The sequence below is a fragment of the Scyliorhinus torazame genome, chromosome 10, assembly GCF_047496885.1.
Source record: "Scyliorhinus torazame isolate Kashiwa2021f chromosome 10, sScyTor2.1, whole genome shotgun sequence".
Taxonomy (NCBI): Eukaryota; Metazoa; Chordata; class Chondrichthyes; order Carcharhiniformes; family Scyliorhinidae; genus Scyliorhinus; species Scyliorhinus torazame.
Window position 1 is genome coordinate 49,403,370 of NC_092716.1, and position 27,282 is coordinate 49,430,651.

The 27,282-nt window shown below is 47.7% G+C and overlaps 1 protein-coding gene across 1 annotated transcript in view; it reads left to right on the forward strand.

Moving 5' to 3' along the window:
• Nucleotides 1-20,525, forward strand: part of ca5a (carbonic anhydrase Va) — a 132,195-nt gene extending 111,670 nt beyond the window's left edge. The window contains exons 7-8 of the mRNA XM_072518080.1: nt 5,475-5,630; nt 16,754-20,525. Coding sequence (XP_072374181.1) covers nt 5,475-5,630; nt 16,754-16,891 — 294 coding nt within the window. The 3' untranslated portion in view covers nt 16,892-20,525. The remainder of the gene's footprint in view (nt 1-5,474; nt 5,631-16,753) is intronic.
• The last annotated feature ends 6,757 nt before the right edge of the window (nt 20,526-27,282 follow it).

Below are 27,282 nucleotides of genomic sequence, written 5' to 3' on the forward strand. Positions count from 1 at the left end.
ATCCCCCATGATAACTGCTGTACCATTTCTACATGCATCAGTTATTTCTTTGTTTATTGCCTGCCCCACCATAATGTTACTATTTGGTGGCCTATAGACTACTCCTATCAGTGACTTTTTCGTCTTCCCATTCCTGATTTCCACCCAAATGGATTTAACCTTATCCTCCATCGCACCGATGTCATCCCTTACTGTTGCCCGAATGTCATCCTTAAATAACAGAGCTACACCACCTCCCTTACCATCCACTCTGTCCTTCTGAATAGTTTGATACCCTCGGATATTTAACTCCCAGTCGTGACCATCCTTTAACCATGTTTCAGTAATGGCCACTAAATCATAGTCATTCACGATGATTTGCGTCATCAACACATTTACCTTATTCCGAATACTACGAGCATTCAGGTAAAGTACACTTATGTTGGCTTTTTTACCTCTGTTCTGAATCTTAACCCCTCGATCAGTAACCCCTCCTAAGTTATATTTCCTCTTAACCTTTCTCGTAATTTTCCTTATCGTTGAACCCATATCTTCTTTTTTTAAATATATTTTTATTAAGAATTTTTCAATCACAATATTTTCCACCTTACAAACAAACCCCCCCCCCCCCCAAGAAAAGAAAAGAAAAGAAAAATAACTCGCGTGGCAAGACATGAACATGGCAAGTCAATAAAATACAGATCTTTGTACATTGGATTCTTCCCATACATGTCAGTTTCCGGATCATTCATGTGCTTTCTTGCTCACATGCCCCCCACAGGAACCCCCCTTTCTCCCCCCCCCCCCCCCCCCCTAACGAACAATGTCCCCCCCTCCCTCCCCTCTGGGTTGCTGCTGCTGCTGTCCGACCTTCATGTAACGCTCAACGAGATGGATCTAGGAACGGTTGCCACCACCTGTAGAACCCCTGCGCAGACCCTCTCAAGGCAAACTTTATCCTTTCCAACTTGATAAGCCCAGCCATAACATTTATCCAGGCCTCCACGCTGGGGGGCTTCGCCTCCTTCCACATTAGCAAGATCCTTCGCCGGACTACTAGGGACGCAAAGGCCAGAATACCGGCCTCTTTTGCCTGTGAACCCATATCTTCATGTAACAACCTGCTGCGTTGCATACCATTAATGTTTTCACTTCCTGTTTTATTCCGTTTAGTATTCCTGGTCCTTTTCCCTGAGCTCCCCTCAGTCACTGTACCTTGTACTCTCGCCCTTTTTGATTTTTGACTATGGCTTCTCTGCCATACACTTTCCTCCTTACTGCCTTTTGTTTCTGTCCCTGTTTTACTACCTTCCAACTTCCTGCATCGGTTCCCATCCCCCTGCCACATTAGTTTAAACTCTCCCCAATAGCTCTGGCAAACCCCCCCCCCCAAGGACATCGATTCCACACCTGCCCAGGTGCAGACCGTCCGGTTTGTACTGGTCCCACCTCCCCCAGAACCGGTTCCAATGCCCCAGGAATTTGAATCCCTCCCTCTTGCACCATTTCACGAGCCACGCATTCTTCCTATCTATCCTGAGATTCCTACACTGACTAGCTCGTGGCACTGGTAGTAATCCTGAGATGACTACCTTTGAGGTCCTACTTTTTAGTTTAACTCCTAACTCCCTGAATTAAGCATGTAGGACCTCGTCCCGTTTTTTAACTATATCGTTGGTGCCTATGTGCACCACGACACCTGGCTGTTCTTCACCACCCCCCCCCCCCCCCCCCCCCCCCCGAATGTCCTGCAGCCGCTCCGAGACATCCTTGACCCTTGCACCAGGGAGGGAACATACCATCCTGGAGTCTCGATAGCGTCCGCAGAACCGCCTGTCTATTCCCCTTACAATTGAGTCCCCTATCACTATCGCCCTGCCATTCTTCTTCCTGCCCTGCTGTACAGCAGAACCAGCCACGGTGCCCTGAACCTGGCTGCTGCTGCCTTACCCTGGTGAGCCATCTCCCTCAACAGTATCCAAAGCGGTATATCTGTTTTGCAGGGAGATGACCGCAGAGGACACCTGCCCTGCCTTCCTACTCTTGTTCTGTCTTTTGGTCACCCATTTTCTATCTCCCTCAGTACCTTTCACCTGCGATGTGACCAACTCGCTAAACGTGCTATCCACGACGATAAAAAGCACTTCTTTCACCCCACCTGGCTCCTCCACCCCTGACCTCTCCTCCTCTCCTACTTTGGGACACAACAATCCCCCCCCCCAAAACTCCCTCATTTCTGACTCAACCTCCGGAGGTTCTGAATTATATAAATTCTTATAGAACTGCTGAAATGCATTGTTCACCTGCTCGAGTGCCACCACTAGCTCCCTGTCCTTTCCTGAACCTGAATAATCTCTATCACAGCCACCTGCCGGCCGAGCTGGCCTGCCAACAAGCGGCAGGCCTTCTCCCCAAAGTCATACACTGGCCCCTTCGCCTGCCTCAACTACCAAACCGCCTTTCCAGTGGACACAAGGTCAAACCTCACCTGTAGTTCTTTCCTCCTCACCAGAAGATCCGGAGTGGGATCCTTTGCATGCCTTCCATCCACCTCGAAAATCTCCTCCTCCAACCACTGTCGCTCCTCTCTTGCCTTTCTGTACTCCTGAGCCTTCAACGAGATGACCTCGCCGCTCACTACTGGTTTCTATGCTTCCCATACCACAGATGGCAAAACCTCCCTATTCCTATTGAACCCAACATAATCTTCAATCACCTTTCCCATTTTAGAACAGAAATTTGGGTCCGCCAACAACCCCACGTCCAACCTCCATGCAGGCCTCTGAGCTGGCCTCCTCTCCAGGACCATATCCACCCAATGTGGAGCATGCTCCGAGATAACAATCGCCGAATATTATGCCTTCCTCACCCCGGCCAACAGTGCCTTTGCCATGAAAAAAAATCAACCCTTGAATCCGCATTGTGTACTGGCGAAAAGAACGAGTACTCACTATCCCACGGGTGCCGAAACCTCCATGGGTCTGCCTCTCCCATCTCCCTCATACACGTAGCCGACCACTTCGCCCCTCTTAAGGGTGTCAGCAAACACAGCTTGGACCTATCCAACTTCAGATCCAATACTGTATTCAAGACCACCATCAACCCCCCCCACATTGTCCCAATTCGGAGCGTATATGCGAACCAACACCACTAACCTCCCTTCCAAAGCACCCGTTGCTGTAACATACCGACCCACCTGATTAGCCACCATCTTCTCCATCTGGAACATCACCCTCGTACCCAACAGAATCACTACCCCTTAGGCCCTACTATCAAAGCCCGAGAGGAACACTTGACTCACCCAGCCCTTCCGAAGCCTTACCTGGTCCTTCACCCTCAAGTGGGTCTCTTGCAGCAGCTCCTTGTCTGCTTTCAAGCTCTTCAAATGAGAGAAAAAAACTCCCGCTTGCTTCACCAGTCCCCACAGTGTTCCACGTCACCACCTGGTACAAGGGTTTCACACCACTACTCTCTCTCTCTCTCTCTCTCTCTCTCTCTCTCTCTCTCTCTCTCTCTTCACCCCCGCCCCTCCCCTCCTGTCAGACATAACTGCTACCTCTGCCACACCCAACAGATGGGACTTAGCCATGTCCCTTAGTCACTGTCAGCCCCCTACCCTTTCCCCTTCCCAGAAAACCCCCAGCCACTCTCTCTCAAAATCACCTCATCCAGTATCATCACCCCCCCCCCCACCATTCACACCTCCCAGGCCCATCGATACCTGTTCACAAAGGTTCCGATTGATCACGACCCCTCCCCCACCTCACTCCCTTCACTAGCCAACTCATATTTATTAGCGAGGTGGCCCCTGCCAGAGCTCCCTCCCCCACATAGAAAAAAACAACACCCACACTCCCCACAACCAAACCTTCCGAACTGCCAACAGAATAATCCCTCAAACTCAAAAGAAACAAATCCCAACCCATCACTACAAAACCTCAAACCATCCTTTCCCCAATAAAACTTAAGCAGAGAAAAAAAACAAAAAGAAAAAAGAGAAAGAAGAAGATTTTTAAAAATAATAGAAAAAGGAATAAGACCACCAAAGTCCAAATTACTTTCAGTCCAAGTCCTTCAGTTTTCACGACTGCCTCTGCCTCCTCCGTCTCAAAACAGAAGTCCTTGGAGTTGTGTGTGACCCTCGGCATTGCTTTTATACAATGCTGCCTTCGCCCAACCAAAGGTCACCCAACTTCTTGCCAATTCCGCCGTGAGATCCTGGTATACCCAAATACCAATGTCTCCCCGCCTCACCTCTCAATTCAGCTTTGCTCATCTCAGCACCTTTTCCTTCACCTGATAGCTGTGGAAGCTTACTATCAAAGCTCTTGGCGGCTAATCTGCCTTTAGTTTCGGCCAGAATGACCGGTGAGCTCTGTCCAACTTGTAGAGGGAGGGGCCCCTCATTCTTTCCTATCAACTTGGACATCTCGCAAAATACTCAGTTGGCCTCTGGCCCTCCAGCCCCTCAGGTAGATCTATGATCCTTAGATTCTGCCTTTGTGACCTGTTCTCCAGGTCCTCCACCGTGGCTTTCAGCCTTTTGTTACACCACCACCCTCTCCAGCTCTTCTCCCATCGAGGTGAACTAGTCGCTGTGCTGCGAGAATGCCTGCTCCACTCCCTTCAACACCTCCTTGGTCCCGCATCTCCATCGACTAACTTTGCCAAAGCCTCCTTCATCGGGACAAGAGTCTTATCCACCCACTCCTTGAGCGAGGTCACCATCTCCTTGCAATGCTTGTCAAAGTGCTTCAAAACCGACTACTCAAACTCCCCCTCCAACACTTTGGCCAGCTTGTCCACCGTAATAGGCGTGGCCCCATTCGACAAGCCTGCACCCGCCATCTTTCTTCCTGCTGGTGCCCCACTGAACTCACTGGCAGACCTTCGCTCGCCCCCTTTTTCCCCTGATTCCTTTTCTGGATTTTTACAAATAATCATACCAAATTCTCCTCCAAAACTGGGTCCGAAGGGCTAAAAACCAAAAGCTCTTGCAGGAGCCACCCCAGTGTGCGACCTCCACCTACATGTCGCCAGCAGAAGTAAGTCTGATGATGATGATGATGATGATGATGATGATGATGATGATGATGATGATGATGATGATGATGATGATGATGATGATGATGATTATTATTATTAAGAAATATTTCCATTGGGATCAATCCTACAGTATAAATAGGATATCAGTTCTGCTTCGATTTAATCACTTCAGTTTGAATGAGGATGTTGTTGGGGTATCATGTCAATGCATCAAATATAAAGAGTTGTAAAGACACACGTCCATTTCACTCAGTCAGGGCCAATTACAGGGAGAAGAAACCTAAAACAAAATATATATTCACCCCTAAAATTACTTCTCACATGATAAATAATTTTCAGAAACATCAAGGGCAGAAGAAATAACCAGATGTCATGAATAATCAAGAGACATAACATGAAAATGTATATCTTTCTTCACACAAAACCTAGTTAATTGTGTATATCAACAGGATGCAGCAGTTGATTTCTTTAACTTTGATCCCGCCTGCATGATTCCACCTTGTTCGGATTATTGGACATATCCTGGTTCTCTGACCGCGCCGCCTCTAACTGAATGTGTCACCTGGGTTATTATGAAGGATCCCATCGAAGTTAGTCCTGATCAGGTAACATTTTTAACTGCTTCTTCATTGCAATGTATATGTGCTACTAATATATTGTCAAAGACTATGCTCAGACCACAGTTGAAGTAATGTGTGCAGTTTTGGGCACCTCATTACAATAAGGATATTAAATTCTTCTTTTTTTTCGAAAATATTTTATTGAAGCATTTATAATTTTCACAGGTTTTTTTTTAATAAACAATTTTAATGAGGTATTTTTTGGCATTGTAAACAGTAGAATTACAGAACTAGAAAACAAAAGGACTGTACAGTAAACAAAGTACATAGTGCAATTGCCGTAGCCCGCCCCACCCAGATCCGCCTAATTGACCCCCTATACTACATTCCCCTAACAGGCTTGTAGAGTACCGAGCCGGCGCAAACAACAGAGGCGCCATTAGTAAAGCCTCCAAACTCGTACCCTTGCAAGATGCCGCTTCCACTCGCTCCCAAACCGACCCCTCCCCCACTTCCTGACCATCGATATGTTGGCCGCCCAGTAATAGTTAATAAAGCTTGGGAGGGCCAAACCCCACTCTCTGCGACCCCGTTCCAGGAGTGTCTGCTTTACTCTCGGGGTTTTGCCCGCCCACACATATCGCCGGGTTCATTTTCCTGATAAAAGCCTTTGGGACAACATTCGGGAGACATTGAAAACAGAAGAGCAGCCTCGGAAGGACCGTCATCTTTACCGTCTGGACTCTCCCCGTCAGTGTCAGCGGGAGCAGGTCCCATCTGCGGAAGTCCCTTTTCATTTGATCAACCGCTTTGCCCAGATTTAACTTGTGAAGCTGCCCCCAATCCTTAGCCACTTGAATCCCCAGATATCTAAAGCTCCTCCCAACCACTTTAAAAGGTAACTCCTTCAGTCTCCTTTCCTGCCCCCATGCCTGGATCACGAACATCTCGCTCTTTCCCATATTTAACTTGTAGCCTGAAAATCACCCAAATTCTCCCAGTACCTCCATGATTTCGGCCATCCCCCCCACCGGGTCTGTGACATAGAGCAGCCAATCGTTCGCATAGAGAGAGACCCTGTGCTCCACCCCCCCCCCCCCCCCCCCCCCCCCCCACCCACCCACCCCTTCACTATCCCCTGCCAGGCATTCGATGATCTAAGGGCCATCGCTAAGGGCTCTATGGCCAGGGCAAACAGTAATGGGGACAGCGGGCATCCCTGCCTTGACCCCCTACAGAGACCGAAGTATTCTCACCGGACTCGGTTGGTTCTTACATTTGCCACCAGTACCTGATATAACAGCCGGACCCAATCCACAAATCCCTACCCAAACCTGCCTAAAATGTCCCATAGGTACTCCACCTGGTCAAAAGCCTCCTCTGCGTCCATGGCTGCTACCAGCTCAACCTCGCGCTCCTCCGCTGGCATCATTATAACATTAAGAAGCCGTCCAATATTGGACTTCAGGTGCCTGCCCTTCACAAATCCCGTCTGATCCTCCCAGATTACCTCCGGGACACAATCCTCTATTCGAGTGGCCAAGACCTTTACCAGCAATTTAGCATCTACATTCGAAAGGGAAATTGGCCTGTATGATCCAGCTCCCCGGGTCCTTGACTCGCTTCAGGGTGAGAGAAATTGATGCCTGTGATAGTGTTGGGGAAGCACCCCCAGCTGCTTGGACTCATTAAATGCCTTAACCAGAATTTCCGGTTGCGGCTATGCGGAGCTAAGCCGCACATTCGGCGGCACCCGCTAAAACTGACTTTTGGGCTCTCTTGAGGAGCCCCAACGGCAATTTTTTCGACAACCTCTTGTGTGGGAAGGTGAGCAAGGTTCCCCCTCCATAGTATATGGATTGGACCAGGAGCGGAGCGGTCAAAAAAGCGTTTTTGGAGCAGCGAAAAGTGCGAGGGAGAAAAAACAAGATGGCAGCGGGGCGTAGATCAAGCGGCATGGGTGCAGGAGCAGCAGGAGTTTCTCAAGCGCTGCTTTGAGGAGCTGAAGAAAGAGGTGCTGGCGCCAATGCTGACGGCGATCGAGGGGTTAGTGGAGACCCAGAAGGCCCAAGGGGCGGCGATCCAGGCGGTGCGGGAGAAAACCGCGGAGAATGAGGATGAGATCTTGGGCCTGGCGGGGAAGGTGGAGGCACACGAGGCGTTGCACAGGAGGTGGGCGGAAAGATTCGAGGACCTGGAGAACAGGTCGAGGAGGAAGAATCTTCGGATTCTGGGTCTCCCTGAAGGAGTGGAGGGGGGCCGTTGCTGGAGCATATGTGAGCACGATGCTCAATTCGCTGATGGGAGCGGGGGCCTTTCCACATCCCCTGGAGCTGGATGGGGCTCATCGGGTCCTGGCGAGGAGACCCCAAGGCCAATGAGCCGCCACGGGCGGTGGTGGTGAGGTTTCACCGTCTCGTGGATAGAGAGTGTGTTTTGAGATGGGCCAAGAAGGAGCGGAGCAGCAGGTGGGAGAATGCGGAGATCCAAATCTACCAGGACTGGAGCGCGGAGGTGGCAAAGAAGAGAGCTGGTTTTAATCGGGCCAAGGCGGTGCTTCATCGGAAGTGGGTGAGGTTCGGAATGTTGCAGTCAGCGTGATTGTGGGTCACGTTTCAGGATCGACACCACTACTTTGAAACGCCTGAGGAGGCTTGGACCTTTATACAAACTGAAAAGTTGGACTCAAACTGAGGGTCTGTGGTTGTGGAGGGGATGTCGGATGTATACAGGGTTTTAACTATGCGTCGGGAATGTTCCACGGGTTGGGTGATGGATGGGGATGGGGGAAGAGATCTGATGGGGAAATTGTGAGCGAATGTGGGCGTCGGTGCTGGAGGAGGGGAGGCCTGGGGATGGGGGAATTGGGATAAGGCCGCAAAAGAGCTGCGCCAGAAGGGGGCGGGGCCGGGGCCGGCTTAGGAAAGCGCGGGCTTTTTCCCACGCTACGGAAAGACGGGGGGCGGGGGGGGTGGAGGAGCGCTCACTGACTGCTGGGGAGGAGGGGGAGCGGGGATTCCCACACGGGGGGGGGGGGGGGGTCAATGGGACGGCGGGGGAGGCCGGGAGAAGCAGAGGTCAGCTGACTTACGGGAGTGTTATGGGGGGAGCAAAAGAGCTAGACATGGGTCTAGCGGGGGGAGGGGGGGGTGATATTGGGTTGCTGCTGCATTGGCCGATGGGGAACTGGAAACAGAAGAGGTGGACGGGACGGGGGTCCCCAGCCTGGGGGACTGGGGCGTGTGGGAGGCGCGGGCACGGGACTGGAGATGGCTAGTCGGCAAGTGGGGGGTGGGGTGTGGGAAGTCCCCCAATCCGGCTGATAACTTGGAATGTGAGGGGCCTGAATGGGCCGGTTTAAGAGGGCCCGAGTGTTCGCGCACTTAAAAGGACTGAAGGCAGGCGTGGTCATGCTTCAGGAGACACATTTGAAGGTGGCAGACCAGGTCAGGTTACGAAAGGGATGGGTAGGACAGGTATTCCATTCGGGGCTGGATGCAAAGAACACAGGGGTGGCAATACTGGTGGGGAAGCGGGTGTCGTTTGAGGCCAAGAATATTGTAGTGGATAATGGGGGGTCGATACGTGATGGTGAGCGGTAGGCTACAGAGGGTGTGGGTGGTATTGGTGAACATCTACGCCCCAAACTGGGATGATGCTGGATTTATGAAGCGCATGTTAGGGCGGATTCCGGATCTGGAGGCAGTAAGCTTGATAATGGGGGGGGGGGGGCGGGATTTCAACACAGTGCTGGACCCAGCATTAGATCGTTCCAGATCTAGGACGGGGAAGAGGCCGGCTGCGGCCAAGGTGCTTAGGGGGTTTATGGACCAGATGGGGGGAGTAGATCCTTGGAGATTTGCTAGGCCCATGGCCAGGAAATTTTTTTTTTTCCTCACGTGCACAGAGCCTACTCCCGGATCGAGTTTTTTGTTTTGAGCAGGGCGCTGATTCCAAAAGTGGAGGGAATGGAGTACTCGGCCATAACCATCTCAGACCACGCCCCGCACTGGGTGGAGCTGGAGTTAGGAGAGGAGTGGGACCAACGCCCGCTGTGGGGTCTGGATGTGGGATTACTGGTGGTTGAGAAGGTGTGCGGGAGGGTGCGGGGGTGTATTGAAAGGTATTTGGAGGCCAACGACAATGGGGAGGTGCAGGTGGGGGTAGTGTGGGAGGCGCTGAAGGCAGTGGTCAGGGGAGAGTTAATCTCCATCAGAGCTCAGAGGAAGAAGAGAGAGGGCAGGGAAAGGGAGAGGTTAGTGGAAGAGATCCTAAGGGTGGACAGGAGATATGCAGAGGTCCCCGAGGAGGGACTACTTAGGGAGCGGCGAAGTCTCCAGATGGAATTTGACCTGTTGACCACGGGGAAGGCAGAGGCACAGTGGAGGAAAGCGCAGGGGGCGACGTACGAGTATGGGGAGAAGGCGAGCCGGATGCTGGCACATCAGCTCCGTAAGAGGATGGCAGCGAGGGAGATAGGTGGAGTCAAGGATAGCAGGGGAACTACAGTGCGGAGTGCAATGAAAGTAAATGAGGCATTTAAGGACTTCTATGAGGAGCTGTACAGATATCAGCCCCCAGCGGGGGAAGAGGGGATGCAAAGGTTTCTTGATCAGCTGAGGTTCCCGAGGGTGGAGGAGCAGGAGGTGGCTGGTTTAGGGGCGCCAATTGGGTTGGAGGAGCTGGTTAAAGGACTGGGGAGCATGCAGGCGGGGAAGGCCCCGGGGCCAGATGGGTTCCCGGTTGAGTTTTATAGGAAGTATGCAGACCTGTTAACCCCGTTGCTGGTGAGGACTTTCAATGAGGCAAGGGAGGGGGGGACCCTGCCCCCGACAATGTCCGGAGCGCTGATTTCTCTGATCCTGAAGTGGGACAAGGACCCACTGCAATGTGGGTCATATAGACTGATCTCGCTCCTCAATGTGGACGCTAAGCTGCTGGCAAAAGTGCTGGCTACGAGAATTGAGGACTGTGTCCCGGGGGTGATTCATGAGGACCAGACGGGATTTGTAAAGGGCAGGCAGCTAAACACCAATGTGCGGAGGCTCCTAAACGTGATTATGATGCCATCGGTGGAGGGAGGGGCGGAGATAGTGGCAGCTATGGACGCAGAGAAGGCCTTTGACCAGGTGGAGTGGGAGTATCTCTGGGAAGAGTTGCGGAGGTTTGGGTTTGGGGAGGGGTTTATTAGTTGGGTTAAGCTCCTTTCGAGAGCCCAGGTGGCGAGTGTGGCTACGAATCGGCGGAGGTCGGAGTATTTTTGGCTGTATCGAGGGACGAGGCAGGGGTGCCCCCTGTCCCCCCTGTTGTTTGCATTAGCAATTGAGCCTTTGGCCATGGCATTAAGGGAGTCCAGGAACTGGAGGGGGTGGTCCGAGGGGGAGAGGAACATCGGGTGTCGCTGTATGCAGACGACCTGTTGCTGTATGTGGCAGATCCAGTGGAGGGGATGGTGGAGGTCATGCAGATCCTAAGGGAGTTTGGGGACTTCTCGGGCTATAAGCTCAATGTAGGGAAAAGTGAGCTCTTTGTGGTGCATCCAGGGGACCAGGGAAGACGGATAGACGACCTACCGTTAAGCAGGGTGGAAAGGAGCTTTCGGTACTTGGGGATCCAGGTAGCTGGGGGGCCCTGCACAAACTTAATTTGACGCGGCTGGTGGAGCAGATGGAGGAGGACTTCAAACGATGGGATGTGTTGCCACTCTCGCGAGCTGGCAGGGTACAGTCAATTAAAATGACGGTCCTCCCGAGGTTTCTTTTTGTGTTCCAGTGCCTTCCTATTAGGATTACCAAGGCCTTTTTTAAGCGGGTAGGTAGGAGCATCATGGGCTTTGTGTGGGAAAACAAGACCCCGAGGGCAAGGAGGGGGTTTCTGGAGCGTAGTAGGGACAGGGAGGGCTGGCGTTGCCGAATCTGGAGGGCTATTATTGGGCAGCCAACATAGCGATGATCCGTAAGTGGGTGATAGAGGGAGAGTGGGCGGCATGGAAGAGGCTGGAGATGGCATCATGCAAAGGAACGAGCCTGAGGGCGCTGGTGACAGCACCGCTGGCGCTCTCGCCGACAAGGTACACCACGAGTCCGGTAGTGGCGGAAACGCTAAAGATCTGGGGGCAGTGGAGACGACATAGGGGTGAGGTGGGAGCCTCGGTGTGGTCCCCGATCCGGGAGGACCACCGATTTGCCCCAGGGAGGCTGGATGGGGGGTTTCGGAGCTGGCATCGGGCAGGGATCAGAAGGATTGGGGACATGTTTATAGACCGGACGTTTGCGAGCCTCGGTGCGCTGGAGGAGAAGTTCAGGTTACCCCCGGGAAATGCGTTCAGGTATATGCAGGTGAGGGAATTCCCGTCCCTCGCGGCACAGCGGATCCAGGACAGGGTGATTTTGGACGTATGGGTCGGAGAGGGTAAGGTTTCGGCGATATATCAGGAGATGAAAGAAGAGGGGGAGGCTTTGGTAGAGGAGCTGAAGGGCAAGTGGGAGGAGGAGCTGGGGGAGGAGATTGAAGAGAGTATATGGGCAGATGCCCTGAGTAGGGTTAATTCCTCTTCCTCATGTGCCAGGCTCAGCCTGATACAGTTTAAGGTTGTTCACAGAGCGCATATGACGGGGGCAAGGCTGAGTAGGTTCTTTAGGGTGGAGGACAGATGTGGGAGGTGCTCGGGAAGCCCGGCGAATCACGTCCACATGTTTCATAGAATTTACAATGCAGAAGGAGGCCATACGGCCCATCGAGTCTGCACCGGCTCTTGGAAAGAGCACCCTACCCAAGGTCAACACCTCCACCCATAACCCAGTAACCCCACCCAACACTTAAAGGGTTTTGGTCGTGCCCGGCACTGGAAGGGTTCTGGAGGGGTTTCGCGAGGACTATGTCCAAGGTGGTGAAAGTCCAGGTCAAACCAAGTTGGGGGCTGGCATTATTTGGGGTGGCGGACGAGCCGGGAGTGCAAGAGGCGAAAGAGGCCGGCATTCTGGCCTTTGCGTCCCTGGTAGCCCGGCAGAGGATCTTGCTATTATGGAAGGACGTGAAGCTCCCCAGTGTAGAAGCCTGGATAAATGACATGGCAGGGTTCATTAAGCTAGAGAGGATAAAGTTTGCCCTGAGAGGGACTGCGCAGGGGTTCTTCAGGCGGTGGCAACCGTTCCTTGACTATCTCACGGACTGCTAGAAGGAGCTCGGTCAGCAACAGCAGCAACCCAGGGGGGAGGGGAGGGGAGGGGGGTATTTCTTTCGGGGGGGGTGATATTTGGGTGGGTGGGGAGGGTTTTTTTCCCAGGTAGTATTTGTACAAGCATAGGGAGGGTTAATATGTGCGGGAGAAACCCATTGTATAAGTTCTGTACTATGTTTGCTTGATATGTTTATGTTTTGTTTTGCTCTTTTGTCTTTTTCTTTTCTGTTACGGGGGGGGGGTTTAACTGGTTGAAAACTATTGTTGGAAAATCTTTGAATAAACATTTTTTTTTTTAAAAAAAAAGCCTTAACCAGAAGCGGCCCCAGTAACCCAGAAAACATTTTATAAAATTCCACTGGGAATCCGTCAAGTCCCGGGGCCTTACCCGATTGCATCGCCCCAATCCGCCTGTCACCTCCCCAAGCCCAATTGGGCTCCCCAGGACTTCCACCAGCTCCTCATCTTCCTTCGGGAACTCTAGCCTCTCCAGGAATTGATTGATACTTTCTTCTCCGACCGGGGGTTCCGACTCATATAGTCGACTATAAAATTCACGGAACACGTTATTAACCGCCCCCGGGTCCATTATTATCTCCCAGAAAGCTTCTGACAAGGTGCCACACAAAAGGTTGCTACATAAGATAAAGATGCAAGGCATTAAGGGGAAAGTAGTAACATGGATAGAGGATTGATTAATTGATAGAAAGCAAAGTGCGGGGATTAATGGGTGTTACCCTGGTTGGCAATCAGTAGCTAGTGGTGTCCCTCCGGGATCAGTGTTGGGCCCACAATTGTTCACAATTTACATAGATGATTTGGAGTTGGGGACCAAGTGCAATGTGTCCAAGTTTGCAGACGACACTAAGATGAGTGGTAAAGCAAAAAGTGCAGAGGATACCAGAAGTCTGCAGAGGGATTTGGATGGGTTAAGTGAATGGGCTAGGGTCTGGCAGATGGAATACAATGTTGACAAACGTGAGGTTATCCATTTTGGTAGGAATAACAGCAAAAGGGATTATTATTTAAATGATAAAATATTAAAACATGCTGCTGTGCAGAGAGACCTGGATGTGCTGGTGCATGAGTCGTAAAAAGTTGGTTTACAGGTACAACAGGTGATTAAGAAGGCAAATGGAGTTTTGTCCTTCATTGCTAGAGGGATGGAGTTTAAGACTAGGGGGGTTATGCTGCAATTGTATACGGTGTTAGTGAGGCCACACCTGGAGTATTGTGTTCAGTTTTGATCTCCTTACCTGAGAAAGGACGTACTGACGCTGGAGGTGTGCAGAGGAGATTCACTAGGTTGGATTACGAGGAGAGGTTGAGTAGACTGGGACTGTACTCGTTGGAATTTAGAAGGATGAGGGGGGGATCTTACAGAAAGATATAAAATTATGAAGGGAATAGATAGGATCGATGCGGGCAGGTTGTTTCCACTGGCGGGTGAAAGCAGAACTAGGGGACACAGCCTCAAAATAAGGGGAAGTAGATTTAGGACTGAGTTTAGGAGGAACTTCTTCACCCAAAGGGTTGTGAATCCATGGAATTCCTTGCCCAGTGAAGCAGTTGAGGCTTCTTCATTAAATGTTTTTAAGATAAAGATAGATAGTTTTTGGTCAATGCCCGCTAAGGACCCGCCCAGCCACCAAGGCACCTGCCCCTTTATTGGCCGAAATTGAAGACAGTGATCAGAGCCCTGTCGAACTATTGGGTCCAAGGTTAAGGACCGCCCCAAAGAACGCAAAATCCCAGAGCAATAAAAGAGAGCACAGCCATGTGCTCTGTCTCTGTTGGATCCAGCCTGTGCCAGCCCAATTGCAGCAAGAACAGTCAGCTAAAGTCAAGACCAACGATCGCTACCTGACGGATGAGCCCAGCAGAGACAGAGCCACTTTCTTCGAATCAGCCAAGTGAAATCCAGATAAAGGCCTTATCCATTTGCACAGTGCCGGTCGCCCTGAAGTTAAGTATAGGTTATTGTTGCTGATAGGTGTAGTTTAACTCGTAGTAGATATTGTGTTTGCATGTTGAGATAACTCTTGTGTATGTAAATAAACCATCTTTTGAACTAACTAACTGGTTGTGTGGTCATTTGATCGATATAAAGGAAGGCTTGTGGTTCACTAACATAAATAGAAATATCCACAGTATTGGTGACGCTGTTGGGACCGAAACAGAGCAACAGATTTCAATGCAGGGATTAGAATTTTAAAATTGAGACATTGATAGACCAGGAGCCAATATAAAGCAGTGAGCATAATAATTGAAACAAACTTTGTGCAAGTTAGGATATGGACTGCAGAGTTTTGGATTTACAAATTTAGGCTCAAGGAAGATGGGTCATCAGTCAAAACAACATTTGAATAATTGGGACTGAAGATAACAAAAACATGGGAAGGGTCCAGGAACAGCAGAGTGGAATGAGAAGTCTATAGTACTGAGCTTTATGATCGGAGGGACTAAAGGGTTGGTATGTCAGTTTGGTTGAATTATCCAGGCAGCCTTCCCATCGCCCTCCTGCCCACCCCTGGCCTGACCTCTCTTTTCTGGATGGTTGACAATGTCTTGGGCGACCTGCCCAGCCTTGCTCTGATTGAGGCTGGAAGAGCCAATTAATAGTAATTTCCCAGCCAGGCACTATTTTGAGCTGATAAAAGGAGTGCAGGGGTAATCCAACAAGTTCCATCATTTCAGGAAACATATAGTAAGGTACTCAACAATTAGAAACCCAAAATAATCAATGAATTTTGAGATCATTTATTTTTTTAAACATTTTGATGACCCTTATAGTTGAAAGTTATACCCCAACTGTTCTACCCAGGCATGATTTCCAAGTAGGATAAAATCACATCACATCCATTTACATAAAGCTATTAACATAGTGAAATATTCCAAAGTACTTAACAGAGTTAAGAAAATTCACATTCAAGGAGATTTTCGATTTGATGGCAGAGGTGCAGGGGTGATCCATCAAGTACCCTCAAGCTGGAAAGGGAGTGCACTTTCATGAAGGGTCCCTTTCTAGATCAGGTGCCACTCCCGCAAAGTTCTAGCAACCCACTCGGTACTCCTTCCTGCCCCTCAACTTTTCTATTAAGACCTCCACCTCACTCTCCCACCCCTTCTGGGTTTAATATCCCCTCTCTGCCATGAGAACCCCATCCCCCACCCCCATAGTTAGCTGGTTAGGGACTCTGCGTCAACTTGAAATCCCAGCAGTGGCCACTGCTCCAGGTGGCGCTACTAGGACCAGAAGCTGTTCGCCAATCAGATTGTCCAGCAGCTCTCTGAGATGGGATTGCTGCCCAATTGAGGGGCAAAAGTCTCGTGGAGCATTAACTGGCAAGGGACAGCTGGCATCTCCATCAATACCAAACCTACACCCATTAAATTCTGCACTTGGAAATTAATCACAGAACAATACTGCTGTGCATCTGACTAGATCGTAAGAGCCTGTGGTATCAATCAATATCTGCAGCAATAAATACCCTCTATATAAAAGTTTATTCAGTAAGGTAATTTTTCTGTAATCCATGTAGGACCATAGGCATCTCCCTCGAATAAAAAGAGACAATTGGTTATATCGCTTTAAGGGAGCCAGACCTGCATGAACTACCACAGCTGGTACAGGGATTGAACTTGTGCTGTTGACATCATTCAGCACCACACATTAGCCATCGAGCCAAAAGTAATCAATCCCCAGAAGTTTATTAATATTTATTTTTGTTTATTTTCTCAATGCTTCCATAATTGTGTATTTAATCAAGACTTGTGCAATATGAATTTTCACAATTGATAACAGGGTTACTGTGGTACTGAATTTTGTTACATATGTACAGGTTTTAATTTTTGTTGCAAGACATTTTAACGATGTCTTGCAAGTTGCATTCTGTGATTCTGTCCTTCCTTTCTTGAATACCACAAACCAATTGCTTTGTGAGGAGGCCAGAGTGCTTTTTGTAACTTCAAAAAAATTGTTTTGCAGCTGGCTATGTTTCGCAGTTTGTTTTACACATCTGTTGGGGAAAAGCAAAAGAATATGGTGGACAACTATCGACCAGTGCAACCTTTAATGAAAAGGACCGTATATTCAACGATCCCATCTTTCCACAACAGTGTTTAGCAATAGAATGATGCACCTGAATGTGGAAAACTGTTCAAGAGAACATACCTACAAGCCTTACTTAAATTTTAAGGATACTACTTTATTTTATGTCTGAGTAAGCTGGAAAAAGAAATTGCTTAATTTTTTTAACACTTTCAACCCTCCTTTAAAATGGTTCATTAGATATTTATAGTTGTGCTTTTCTGCCATGCAGTATAGTTAGAATTTACACTGTTATTGGGCTATTTCTTCTTATGCTGTATAGTTAACATTTATACATTTATTAGGTGCTTTTTATCATTCAATAAGCATAAGCAATGTATGTTTATGTAAAGAACAATAAATTAAACTGCTCTGGTTGTTTACTTTTTGTTGAAAGGTGGTAAACAATATATTTTCTGAATCAGTTGAGACTTATTACAACGATTACTGATTTTCAACCTAGGATGTAGATGGTATATGTAAATTTATTATGCTGATTACTGACTATTGAACCGTACCTTATAAAAACAAAATTGAGTAAAATAATTAGTCGTTAAAATAATAAATACACAATGGGTGATGTGTTGGTGCTACAGACTACTCTGCAATAAGATAACAGAAAATAATAGGAATAATTTATTCAAATTGTTCTTGTTTGATCTTGTTTACATTTTGCAACAGGGTAAGTGCCTGATCTCAACTATGCAATTATGGAGGGATGATTGCAGATCAATGCACCGTTGACACTTTTATGCAGTTTCTGACCGCCATCTCAAAAGTTATATTGACTGTTCTACAGCACCAGGAAAATTGAAAGATGGGGGAGAAAACAATAAATGTACAATTTCTGCATCCCTAACAAAATTCTGAGATGTTTATTTACATGCAGAATAACATTCTAGTTTGAGTTGAAGCAAAAGTGTGATACTGAAGGTATCTCACATCTTGAGATATGGGCTGTGATTTTCCACTCATTAGGGTCAGGCGGGTTTGATAATGAGAGTGGAAAATATCACAGGTCGGTCAAAGTCATGTTTTATGTCGGTATGACAGCTTTCCACGATTGTAGCCTGCCCCATCAGTGGCGGACCGCCATTCAGCTTCGAGAATATCATTATAATACATATGTATCTCATTATCGGGTCCAAATGCCAGAATCATAACCTGCTATCAAAAAATATACCCACAGTGACATGATGTCAGAACTGTGCGAATTACAACTGGTTTCAAAAGGTCTGCACCTGATGAATACCCGTCTGAGGGGAGCTCGGAGGTGAGACAGCACTCGCTGAGCGGCTCTACGCATTAAGGGGTTGCCTCGGGAATACTAGCTCTGGTTCGGGAGCCGGCTCTGACTCGTGGTGCCAGCCTTTGACTCGGCTACAGGCTCTGACCTGGGAGTGACAAGACTTTAACTCGAGGTGGGTGCGTACCAACTCTGATTTGCAGGTGACAAAATGTTGACTTGGAGGTGACCAGACTTGACTCAGATGACCGGGCTAACAGTTGAGGTGGACCGGAGTAACACTGGAAGGGAACCATGGGGCAGGGGGGGGGAACTGACTGCAGGGTATGGGGGCAGAAGACTCCACGGTACCACAGGTTTAGTTGGAGGGGGGGTCGAGAGACGACTCCAGGGTACTGGGGGCTTTGTCAGGAGAAACTGGGGTGCTAACTTCAGGGTACTTGGGAGGGGGAAAGACTCCAGGGTACTGGGGGGGTACCAGGAAGTTAACTGGAGATTATGGTGGGGTGTATCTGTGCGGGATACTGGAGGGAAGATGGTTTGTTGGAGAGGTCTCACAGAAGGAAGGGAAGCCTGGAACATGGGCTTTTTGGAAGGTAAGCCTGGGGCAGTATGGTGGGTGAGTGGGAAGTCATCATGGACTGACGATTCCACTTAAGTCCTGGGGAGGCTTCTGGAGGCTAGATGTTGACATGGGCAAGGGTAATGGAAAGACATTTCAGTGCTCAGTACCCCATTGCAGCTGAGGCCGTTCAGCTGTATCTCAGTTGACATACCTAGTGTCAAACTAGTCACACAATTATGCCCACTCAAGCACCACTTATGTGTGTCAGTGCTAGCATTTAACCCTTGACTCACTGCCAGTGTTACTTCAGCGCTCAATTATTACATCAGTGGCTCCTGCCGAGGCCCCACAGCTGACCTCTGCAGGATTTCACAAACCTCTACACACAAGTGCATCCAGGAAGTGACAGCACCATCTTTGCAAAAGCACACAGATTTGTTCATTTCAACCCACATCGGGCAAACGAGGATGCAAGAGCGATCTTGTTTTGTGCCAATCGCAGGTTTTCCACAGGTGCAGAGTGCCATTGACTGCACTCATGTGGATCTCAGATCTCTGGGGCATCAAATAGTGATGTGAACTGCAAGGGCTTCCACTCGTTGAATGTTCAGTCGGTCTGCGACCACACCAAACACATCCCCCTGATGTGTGCTAATTTCCCAGGGAGTGTGTATGACTCCTACATTCTGAGCTGTTCTCAATCCCTGACATGTTTCAGGCTCATCAGAGGCTGCCGGGTTGGCTACACGGGGACAAGGTCTACCCACTGAGCAGATGGCTGATGACCCTTGTGCGGAGGTCAAAGATGCAGTTGAGACAAGATACAGTGACCGGTCTGATGGAACCCTGCAATACAATGTGGAAAGAGTATCACGCATCATGGTTGCTTACTGTGCCCTGCACAACCTGACACTGCAATGGGGGGAGAAACTGACTGAGGAGGAGATGGAGGGGTAGCATGTTTCGTCCGATGAGGATGTTGAAGGAGACAAGATGGGGAAGGTCCTCGAAGGACATGAGGTCAGCCATGAAGCAGTAATGTTGTCCAGACAAGCTCAGGACATGCTCATTGCTGCTAGATTCATGATGGGTGATTAGGACATCCCATTATCTCCACATGGCATCTGTGAGCATTGCTCGCTCGTGAAAGTGGTGCACACTCTAAGTGATAAGGCTCCTGTCATAGGGACGCAGCAGTTGCCCATAGTCTCTACACTCCAGGAAGATGATGATGATTTGCAGTGGGGACAGTGCATAGATCCTCCAAGAACTTCTGTGAACTTCTCACTCCTGTCTGGATTATGGCAGCTTGCTTGCTCTCAGCGACTAGGGTCATGTCATGGCGATGCAGCAGGGACAGTTTCACCACTCAGGATTTTATGGTATGCTTTATGAGCTGTACCCTTGTGGTTCGGTGTCACTGGAGACTGAGGCAGGTGGGGGGCAATGCACATCAAAGGTGTAGAGAGCACGCATGTACAATGACTGGAATGAGTGACGCTAGCCGTGCACAAAATGCAAGCATGATGATGTGTTCAGTCTGAAGGGGTTGAAAGAAATCTGAACAGCAAGCAGGACAGAGGTGTGAATGGGGCTGACCAGAAGTAGTCACGTGCTACAATGTATACATGCCTTAGTAGTGATTGGATAATATAATGTAATGAAGTAATCTGGTCTTGTAGACCTAATTGAGTCGAGATAGCACAGCACCATTGTGTAACTTGATGATTGATGAAAATTAAATATTATCACTATCTGTATATCCGTATAAAACTAGTCGTTTTGAAGTTTTCCAGGGAACTTGTACTCCATCTTGAATGACCCGCATAAGCCTGAATAAACTGGTTTAAACAAAGGAACTTTAAGTCTCGTTTGATGTTTGTGGAGACGGAGAAGATCCTTAGCTCCCTATTACAATCACTGAAGAGACACCACCAATGTGCAGGCAACTTTGCACAAAGAACATGGAGCAAGTGCTTGACTGAGCACCTGTCTTTTTCTTGTGCAGGAATCAAGTTTTCAGGTCGGGACTACAGGAACACTGCTCATCAGAACAAGGAGCAAAGAAAGGTGGCAATTAGTGAGAGTTTATTTACAGACGTGAACATTATGTACAAGTGCTTAATACCCGTGCCCATGTTGTGCAACTAAAGCTTATTAATCTTTCTAACCCTAATGCTATATCTTGGTGCATCCACGCAGGCATAGGCAACCTGCTGTCTGCCATGCCCTATTATCTGTGATGACCTTGGTTTACTGATATGTATATGTGTAGATAACTAAAGGGTTAATTATAACATCTAACTGTAACACTACCACTAGAGGGCACCACTAGATCCCACTATAAGTATCAGCTCCCAGAGGATCTTGGTCCCTTTCTACCCAGGAGTGACTCGACAGTAGTCGTGTATGAGAGATAGATCATCACAGCATAGTTAGCATGTGTAGTTCTGAATCAGTTAATACATTAATATTTAATTACTTGATGCCTAATGATAGTTCTGTAGAGTGTCAAACTCAATTATAGTTAATCGTTACTTAATAAATTAGTTTGCTTTAAGTTGAAGACTCGTGGTTTCTTCAGGATCACACCATCAGACCCTTCTGGACAAACAGCAACTAGTAACAAAATATATTACTAAACCAGTAATATAACACTTGGTGGGAGTCCTCTGGACGGCTGAGACTAGGCAAGGGTCACTCCAACACGGAGCACGGCAGAGGAGAGAGAAAGAAGTCACAGGTAAAGGGTATTTGGATGGGCGGGACACTCCTAGTGTCACTTGGGTGGCTAGCCCCCATGTGTCCACCAGCTGAGGCTTCTCCTGATAGTGCCCTAGGGACTTGGCCGCCTCCTTGAGATAGAGGAACAGCTGTAGTGAGCGAGAGAAGCCCCGCCATTTTCTGACGTTGCTACTGGTGGATGTCAGCAACTACCTGCACCATGTAGTGCATGTCCTGCAGCAGTTTAGGACAAAGGTCTTGCACTACGGTCTCCAGGTAGCCACCACCCTAGATGTGTTGAGCTTGTTGCATTGCAGTGTCGGCACAATCCCCTCAGACATAATCTGAGGAGCATACCAGACATCCCTTCCTGATTTTCCCAAGTTTGCCCTTAGAGCTCCAGCAACTGAGGCATGACCAAGTCCAGAGGCACATTATTTGACTGGGACTCAGCAGATTCCTGGCCTCCAGCAATCCTCTGAGTGCCAGCACCTGGGATGCCCCTACTTCTGCCTGCTGTGGTTTGAGAGTGTGATGTGCTCACCAGATTGTAACCCTGAGGGTACTCTGGAAATAGATCCCACCGAGGTGTATGTTTCTGTGCTGGTGGAGTGGTGTGGATGAATGCTGTGACGGTTCTATATTGGGATCCATGAATCCTTCTTCTATGCTGCTGTCAGGGCTAAAGTCTAGGACCTGGCTGGCGGACTCTGGGCCGCTTCCAAGATGTGAAAGAAAGAAAAGGTCATTAGTACTGTCATGAAGCTGTGACAAAATGGAAGATTAAGGAATCTAGTAACTGGGAATGTGGTTTAGTGAATGGATGATTAGAAGCCACCAAATTATTTTAAAATGGAAATTGGTTAGGAAAACAGATTGATTGATGTCTTTGATATGCCTTGCAACATTGTAAACATATTTACCTGAGAGTGGATAACAATTAGGCATAACATTTCAGGAGCTAAAGCACAGATGGTAAAAGTTCAAAAGAGATGATGGTGAATTTCACACTTGCATTCTAAAAGGGTGAGCTCAAGTCAGGAATGTTATTAAGAGAGACCCCTAAAACAAGTAGTTTAGATATGAAAAGATCATAAGAAAAAGAGGTATATCAATGGCAGGGTTCATCCCACATGGTGAGCTGAGTAAAGCTGGTCAAAGATCACAACCACACACAGCAAGAAGCTGTGTTCATTCCAAATAAACCAGCGCCTGAGGAATCCTGTTTGAACTGCCAGTTGTTTCTATCTGTTATAACCTGCCTGATTACTATTGGCTGGGGACTATTGGGGGTGTATTTTAGTTCAATAACATTACCAAAATACAGAAAACAGTACAAGGACACTAAATACATGGCATCCCAGAACACACTTACCATCTCCACCCGACATACATCAGCGGAAAGGCACACCAGCCCACCCACCAGATAAGCCCAATCGAGCACGGAGGAGAGAGAGAGAAAGAACAGTCCATCCCTCTCAAGAGAGGCACAATTCAGCCCTGGAATAATACCGGCACAGCATAAACCAAACCATACAGAGCATACCAAAAGACGAGGAACAATGTCACCAGCTGCCAAGGCAGTGCCTCCCTCGGCCCCCGGCCACAGAGACCCACATCAGTGGAAAGGCGCTCCAAGCAGCCCAACTCACCGGGAAAGGTCTCACTGACACGAGTTAACGGAAAAAGGACAGGCAATATCACCACTCCCACCAGCATCAGTAGCGTGCACCAAAAGAAAACAAAAAACATAGCAAAGACACCTACCCAGACAGTAGACAAAAAACAGCGGCAATACAATAACAAACATGAGCAAACATTAAACAACAATATGCAACAGTACAACGACACCAGCCATTAACATGGCCTTCCAAACTTGAACCAGAAACAGTCATTATTACATGGAAATGGACAAAAGCCTTCAAAGACGTGTCATTACGGCCCCCAAGGTGTCCAGTTGATGTGAGCCACCACCGTCCTGTAGTCCCAATGTCCGGTCACCTGCTCCAGCTAGCCACAAAAGTAGGAGCGGTAGGTGGCTTCTGTAATGATCTCTGTAGGTGCATGCACACAAGGGGTTAATGGGTAAATAGCAGCACCATATGATCACTAGAGGGCTGGACCAACAGGGGTATAAAAGCAGCCACACGGGGTCTCTCGTGGGTGCACTGCGAACAGGGTAACATCAGAATCACAGATAGTGGAGTTACGTTTAGTTATTGTTAAATCTTGTTAACCAATTCCTAGTTTCCATGTTAAGGTAAAGAACTCATGCATTAATAGTTATAGTTACTCAATAAATCTTTGTTGTTACTGGACAAGTTCGAGTCTTCAACAAGATTCAGAGGACTTCATCAACCAAGGATTGATTAACACGTGTTATTGACCAAGCAGGTAACACAACATGGTAGCGAGGAGTGTTGGCCTTAAAAACAAAAACAGAAACTAGCTAGATTAGGTTTGACAGACAAGAAAAAGAAAAAAATTTGGATAGATATTCGGCCACGGAACGCATCGCAGCAGTTGGACCTCTCAGGCAAGAAAAAAAAGGTAAGATGGACTCACTTCCAGCTCCAGGGCCCTTTGGAACCTCGGGTAATCTCCAGTATAATTGGAAAATTTTCCTTCAACACTTTAATCTATTTCTGGAACTTAAGGACAGAACCGCTGTGCCAGATTCTAAAAAAATAGCCTACCTCTTATTGGCGGCGGGGAAACAGGCCATGGAGATATATAATTCATTCAATTTCTTGGAAGGTGAAGACAAAACTAAATTTAAAGTATTGCAAAATTTGAACACTGTAAAAATCAGTCTGGTGAGACGATGGAAAGACTTAAATTTCGTAATAGGTGCAGAGACTCGGAGAATCAATCACTGATTTTATTGCAGACCTCCAGGTACTAGCACAAGGCAGTAATTATGCTGATTTCAGAGATGCTGTGATAATAGATCAATTAATTTATGGACTATCTGATAAAAAAAATTTTTAAAAAACTTTCACAACAACAGTATCTAACTCTAGAAATCGCGATTAAACATGAACAAAAAGAAATCAGTACCTTCAATTTACCAAAGAAAAAACGGCGCCAAAACATACCACGAGGCAGAGGCAGGATCTCACTCGATGCAACAGCTCTCTTTGATTGGCAGCCATCTTGAGAAAGGAGCCGCACATGCGCGCTTCCCTAAAAGACGCAAACCGGCAAAACAGTGTGCTGCACATGCGCAAGAAGCCGCGCATGTGCAATTGCGAAAAGAGCGCACAGTACAGGAAACTCGGAGTGTGCATGCGCAATCGAGTCCTACGCATGGCGTCAGAGGACCAGGACCACACCTACTTAAAAGGGAAATGCACAGAAATTTCAAAAAGAAATTTAAAGCTGCAAAACCCAATTATTTAACCTCAAAAGACAGATGTTATGGATCCGGAGGTTACAGAACCCCAAAGTGTTTCATGGAGTTCAACCGACCCACAACTTTTAATAGATTGTGGTATGGGAAGCACACGGCGTACTCTCCAGGTGTGATACAGCAGAAATGGACAAGTGGTTTTTAAACAAAACAATGTTTATTCTACGAACTCAAGTTAACCCTTTTAAAACAAACATTGAATATCTTAACACCCATTACTTCAAAGATAACACCAAAAGACTACAACACTAAATAATCCTTCAAACTGTTCCTTTAAACGTCCAAAAGACTTCAAACCTTACAAAATAGGAGCACATTAGGTTACATTCAATATATTTATAGTCTTTGGATTGCAGAAATCAACAGACCAGCTCTGTGTTTCTTCATGCAGCTCACAGCAAAACACCCAGACACTCCCAGCTGTGTTCTCAAACTGAAATTCAAAAAGCAGAAGTGAGCTCAGCTCCCCCACCCACTGACATCACTTCAGTAATATGATTAGCTCCATTTCTTAAGTTACATTGCTTAAACATCCATTGCATAGAATCATAGAATTTACAGTGCAGAAGGAGGCCATTCAGCCCATCGAGTCTGCACCGGCCCTTACAAAGAACACCCTACTCAACCCCACGTATCTGCCCTAACCCCCGTAACCCAGCAACCCCCACTTAACCTTAACGGTTTCTTAAAGGTACTCTCACATGACACAGAACAATGCCCGAACTTACACCAGCAGTTGAAAATAACTTTCACAACACTCAAAGAGAAGAGCACAATGACAAATCCATAGCAAAAGATTTGTTCATTGCCGATGATTACTCAGGAGATGAGTTCCTCATTGGACAAATAGAGCACCATGACACATCCTTGACAAGAAGTGATGATTTGCTCGCTGCCGAATGCCACTCAGCCATGGATCAGTTCTCCGGATCTGATGGCTATTGCAGCAGCAACATGGGTGCCAAATTCCATACAAGTCTCATGGTGGGAAAATCCAGTACCATGACGACATGGCAGCTCGTCGACAAAATGGATGACAACCACATGTCACGTATCCTAGCAGAAGGCGATGCCATGCAGAGAACACAGATTGATTCCACTGAGCGAGCTCGTTGACAGGCTCCAGAATGGCCGCAAGCAACGGCTCCGGAGCGACAGCCGTGAATCAACAAGAAGACACTGAATGTCTACTCACTGTATGTGAAAACAGTGATGTGGAGATGCCGGCGTTGGACTGGGGTGAGCACAGTAAGAAGTCTTACAACACCAGGTTAAAGTCCAACAGGTTTGTTTCAAACACCAGCTTTCTGAGCACTGCTCCTTCCTCAGGTGAAAACAGTGACAAAGCGATCACACTCGACATACAGAGTGTGCAGGATCACAGCGAGACTGACAGATCTCAGCTCGTCTGGACAGAAGCACAGAGTAGGACTATTCTTGGGTCCAGTGCGACAATTGAAATCTTGCCAATTGAAACAGTGTCAATTGAAATCTTGAAGATTTTAACTCCTGAAGAGGGGCATAAAGAGATCACAGATGATTCAAATGTACCGGAACTGTCTCCATCAGAGGAGCACCGAGGCACCAAAGAAGAACAATCAAATCCACCACAAATGACTGATGTCACCAAAATCAATACGACATCAGATCATTCTCACAGTTCTCAAAAAGAAACGCTCAATGTAACTGACACCAATAACAGTGACAATTACTTAAATTATCCACACGGAACACACGTTGAGCTCAACAAGAGTACAAACACGCCATGGCATGGCAACAAATCTCACAAATTCACATTTGCTCCACAACAAACCAGAATCGATACCACAAGCATAAAAAAACCCAAAAAGTATAAATCAGACAAAGTGATTCGACCATTCCGATGTCTTGATGTCCTCACGTACACACATAAACACTGACGGTGGTCACAACAACATGATGACATCAACACTGCCACTTCAATGACAGGCGACGAGATCAACCCACCTGATCACCCTCATACAGTCTGGATTCACAAAGTTTTTCATTAGGATTGGACTTTTTAAACGTTGATTGACTTTGTACAGTCATTATTACCATCACATTCTGTACACAGCATTACTTGTTTTATCGGTTCCCAGTTGACTTAATTCATTATGTTTGTTCAATTATTGTTACACCATACAGAAAATCTGTAACACATTAAAAAGGGGGAGATGTAGTGATCTCTATAGGTGCATGCACACAAGGGGTTAATGGATAAATAGCAGCACCACATGATCACTAGAGTGCTGGACCAACAGGGGTATAAAAGCAGCCACACGGGGTCTCTCGTGGGTGCACTGCGAACAGGGTAACATCAGAATCACAGATAGTGGAGTTACGTTTAGTTATTGTTAAATCTTGTTAACCAATTCCTAGTTTCCATGTTAAGGTAAAGAACTCATGCATTAATAGTTATAGTTACTCAATAAATCTTTGTTGTTACTGGACGAGTTCGA